This window comes from Austrofundulus limnaeus, unplaced genomic scaffold (genome assembly GCF_001266775.1).
Source record: "Austrofundulus limnaeus strain Quisiro unplaced genomic scaffold, Austrofundulus_limnaeus-1.0 Scaffold49, whole genome shotgun sequence".
NCBI lineage: Eukaryota > Metazoa > Chordata > Actinopteri > Cyprinodontiformes > Rivulidae > Austrofundulus > Austrofundulus limnaeus.
Window position 1 is genome coordinate 573183 of NW_013952451.1, and position 4924 is coordinate 578106.

General features: G+C 40.2%; 1 protein-coding gene across 1 annotated transcript; it reads left to right on the forward strand.

Moving 5' to 3' along the window:
- Positions 1-1912: 1912 nt before the first annotated feature.
- On the forward strand, positions 1913-2629 carry LOC106517480 (mannose-specific lectin; the record flags this gene model as incomplete). The annotated part of the gene is given in 3 exon segments (XM_014008347.1): positions 1913-1931; positions 2044-2137; positions 2225-2629. Coding segments are annotated over 3 exon segments (374 nt in total), but the record flags the coding sequence as incomplete, so codon positions are not given.
- Positions 2630-4924: the final 2295 nt, after the last annotated feature.

The following is a 4924-nucleotide window of genomic DNA, read 5'->3' on the forward strand; positions in this document are numbered from 1 at the left end:
TAATAATAATAACTTTATTTATAAAGCGCTTTCAAACAAAGTGCTAATCGTTACAAAAAGATAAAAATCAGTACAAAAATGTTGTAAGAACAAATAAAACGTTGAAAAAGGATAAAATACAAATGTAAAATTCAAGACACATAAGACAAGGTGTACTGGTGGGTCTTTAGCTTTAAAAACTTCCACTGAGCAGGCCAGCCTGATGGCTTGAGAGAGATCATTCCACAGTAAAGGGGTACAAAAGAAAAAAGCACGACCTCCGATAGTTTTACGTCTGACCTTAGGGATTACCAACAGACCAGTGCCATGAGGTCAGAGAGCACGAGATGGAATGTGAGGGTGGAGAAGGTCTGAAAGGTAGGGAGGCACAAGTAGGCCATGTGAGGCCTTATAGATGAGAAGCAACACTGAAATCTGCACGAACATGGCAGGGCAGCCAGTGGAGAGAATTCAGCACCGGAGTGATATGATCGTATTTCCTTGTTTTAGTTAAGCAGGTTGTAAGGTTAGATAGATCACCGCAGGTTCCAAGTGAAAAAGACATATGCAGTTGCAAATCATCAGCATAACAATGAAAGGTTACATTAAAATGACGCAAAAGAAGACCAAAAGGCAGCAGATAGAGAGAGAATAGCAGGGGGCCAAGCACAGACCCTTGTGGGACCCCATAGCCCACATTATTTATCTTAGAGAGCTCATTTTTAAAAGTAACCCTCTGTGATCTTCCAGACAGATATGATCTCAACCAGGAGAGTAAGTTTCCATTTAATCCAACTGAATGTTCATGTCTGTCCTACAAAACGCAGTGGTCTACTGTGTCAAATGCAGCACTAAGATCAAGCAACAATAYTGCTGAGGGACTATCGATGTCGGCATTTGCCAATAAATCATTGACCACTTTGGTGAGAGCTGTTTCAATAGAGTGGTAAGTTCTAAAAGCAGACTGAAATAATTCAAACAAGTTATTTGTTGACAAGTAAGCAATAACACGTGTCACARTCAAGGCCCGTGGGCCTAATGTGGCCCTCAGATGACTTCCATACGACCCACCTCTATGCCCACCCCATTGTACTTTTAAAAATAATAAGAATACATTAGTCTTATATAGCGATTTTCAAGACCCTCAAAGATGCTTTACAATTTAATAAGAGGATGTGTTAAAATGCTGTTTCTGTGATGTAAATACCACGTACAGCTCCGTTATCGTTTGTTAGCAGTGCTCAGCTGTAGCAATGAGACGAGGAACGTGATGTTTCGTGTTTAGTTGAAGTTAAACATGAAATGTTAATTACTARTGGCCCTTTGAGGGCCAACATAACGCTCATGTGACCTTCAGTGAAAATTAATTTGACAAATCCCGAACTATAACGTCAATATGTTGTAGTTTGTCAAATTTTTAGTCACTCATGAATATTTATTTTTGCATTCAGTTTTGTTGAGTTTTATCTCTTGTAATTTTTGATTGACTGCACCGTCTTTGTGTTTTAAGTTTTCTTCATTCGTGCGAACACGAGAATTTTCCATAAGTGATGTTCCCACACAGCATCTGCCAGTTTTTTTTTTTTTTTTGTCCTCAAATTAACTTGTTTGGAATGTTTTAGTTTCCTGCTTCTTTGTATGTTTTATGTTACCAACATGTTTCTGCAGATTTTTGTCGAGATGATGATTAACTTTATTAAAGCGAATCAGGTGTCGTGGACCAGTGGCACATTTTGCACATTGACTGTTTGCCCCCAAGGTCCAACACTAGTAAACAARGTGGGATYAGGAATGAGACAACAAATTGGATTTCTCGGAACTGACTTACCTGGAAGGGAAGGGGGAAAATGTTGACGTCACACAGCTCAGACGATATAAAGATACTCAGTCAGCTCTGAACAGCACCACATCTTCTCTTCTGACMGACAGACTGCTGGTCATCACTCAAAGCTGTGAGTATTTTTTATCTAATTCTGAAGAGTAGTTTGATCTATACTCAGTGTTGTGCTCTATTCAAATAATATTGTTTCTCACAAAAACTCAACTTCATTTTTGATTTTACAGGAAAATGAGCAGAAACTCTATGTCCAAAGGTAGTGAGCTCCGTAGAGGAGACAGCCTTGTGTCCAACAATGGACAGTACAAGGCCATCTTCCAGGTGATCAGACCTTTTTTTCCTCAGTTCAAAGCTTTTGAAAGTCTTTTTTTTAACCTGAGAGTTAAATATTCCTGTWTCTTCCTGCAGGATGATGGAAACTTTGTCATCTATGGCTGGAAGGCCCTGTGGGCCTCAGACACTGAGACAACCGGAGCTGCCCGCTTGTGCATGCAGGABGACTGCAACCTGGTCATGTACAACCAGGCGGACGCCCCTCGATGGCAGACCAACAGTCACAGGGACGGCGACAACATGTGTCATCTTCAGCTGACTGATGACGGCAAACTGGTCATCTTCAAACATGCAGAACTAATCTGGAACTCTGCCAACTCAAAGGGCATGAAGTGAAAAATTATGTGAGTTTTCTGCTTCATAAAGTCATTTTTGACAGTAATTTCTAGATTTGGAGCCAAATTTGACTTTGTTTTGATGCTATCATGCAGTTCTGTTGTAAAACTCAAAGRAGAAATAAACAGTAAAACTGAAAGAGAATATTACTTGTCTTTTGTCATGACTTATCTTTGGCACTTTTTTTGTTTTATGGACTCAGACTTTGTTAAAATATTTTAATGTGGTCTCAGACAGTAGTTTTATACTTTTTCACACTGACACCGCCATAACAATATGTTTATGATTTATTCTGCAGCCCTGAGATAAAAATTTGAAARCTGATTCTGTCAGTTCTCACTCCTTCATTCACAGATTTTACTTCTGGTGTGTTTAACATCAGAACCACCAGAGGGCAAACTGGGTTTGTGCAAAAAAATAAAATAATAACAACTGAGTAATAAATGCACTGATTCCTCATGCAGACTGAGTTTTTTTTTTCCTTTTTCTTGGTTGAGCTCAAATCTGTTTCTGTTTTAATGCTCAGAGACTTACACACCCACCAGACATTTGTAAATCTTGATAAAACTGACTTTTTTCCATCACTTTCAATCAAAATAGGAAACAAATAAATAAAAACCATCTAAGAGGTCAAAACAAATTTCCATATAAATGTTAACAGTTTTTATTTATTTAAGATAACAGACCCAGAAAAAGGGGGATKATTTTTTCTCTAACTTAAAATCTCTCAAAAACATTTTCGTTGTTAATAATACCAACATATGTGGGGGAAAAAAGGACTTCTAGCTCATAAATGGAGAAGGGGGTCCCTGCAGTCACTGAGTAGGAATTTCTTATTATGTGGGAGGAGTTGGCCCAAGACATGATTGGTCAGATTGACGGTGGGAGTGTGAAGAAGCTCGGGGCAGCGGGGAGTAGCTTAGTCAAGTCGGGCAGGAAGCAACGTTTTTTAAAGATAGACAGGAAGGTGCTTGCTGCACGAAATTTGAAGTGAAATAGTTTAAATGTTCACAATAATTTTTAATTGAGACATTGTTCTGTTGTAAACTGTACATAGACAGTCAATAAATCATATTAATTTACTTTTATCATTGCTTCCTCTTAAGTTGCCCCACATGACAAATAAATCCGACCAATCACGGTTAGGAAAAACTCCGCCCACKCACCAACTCCGCCAATCASGAGTAGGYCCATCTCCGCCCACWGGACAACATATACTGCAAGGACACCTACTTGCATAAATGACCGAGAAAAATAATTAGGTGTCCATGAGATAATTTTGAGCAGAGATGCAGACATTGTTGGAGTCAGATAGGAATATGCAGTGTTTGTGTTTTAAATGTTCAAAAGTAGTTTTTTTTTTTTTTGGGTGTAGGTTTAATCCAAAGAATATACCTCAATGGTTCAATCTAAATGATTTGTTTTTCATATTACGAGGTGAAAAAAAAATTCTCTCAGTGTCACGCATTGATTTTTTTAATGTCACAGATGGGGCTCCATAGAATAGATATAAAGCAACACCTGTGTGTAACATGCCAGTTCCTTGTTATTGTTTATGTATGCCGCACACACATGCTCTCTGGAATTGTGCAGAACATTAATTTGCTCCAACTGATGAGTAGCCTATTTTGCTGTTTGTATGATCTTGATTATAGAGCGTTCTGTTGGAGGCAAGTTGTTTTGCCACACAAAAAATGGTGTTTGRTAACTGGGATTTCACGTATAGTAGCGGCCCTGATGGTCACTGTTACAAGAACAGGAAACTGTTTGCTTCCATCATGCTGTGGGAGGTTTGTGACCATGAGGGCCGTTTCATTGATACATATATGTGGGCTGGCCTGGGTCTGTCCATGATGTGAGGGRGCTACGCTACAGGTCAGCCTACCCTCCTCCAGAGCACTTCATCCTTGCTGATGGAGGATTTCCCTCATCACTTCATACAAGAGGCCAGTGCAAGGTGTGGCTGCACAGCGCTTTACCTGCGTCATTCCAGGGCATGCTATATTATAGAGTGAGCCTTTGGGATGATGAAAAGCAGGTTTAGAGCCATCTTCCTGAAAACACTAGAGGTYCAACACACCTTCGCCCCAAACTGAACATTTTCAGGTTATAACAGCYTGTGCCGTCCTTCATCACATCTGCKRTGGGGCTGGTGATATAGTTGCCCCAGAGGACAAGCCTGAGGATGAGGCTGACCAGGAAGTGGGGATGTCCTAGTCTGGAGGGACCAGACAGCAGCAGAGGTTTCTGCCCTGGAGGKGYCACCAGTGGATCARGTCTATTGTTGAGGCAAGTAAAACACGCAGCAGCAGAAACTGATGRTAGCTTAAAATATTCTATTAGTAACACTTTCTTAAATCGTGACATAATAGTGACATGGCAGCCATCGAGTCTGCCAGCCCTGCAAGCCCAGCTCGTGGACAAAGWGATGGACAGTGG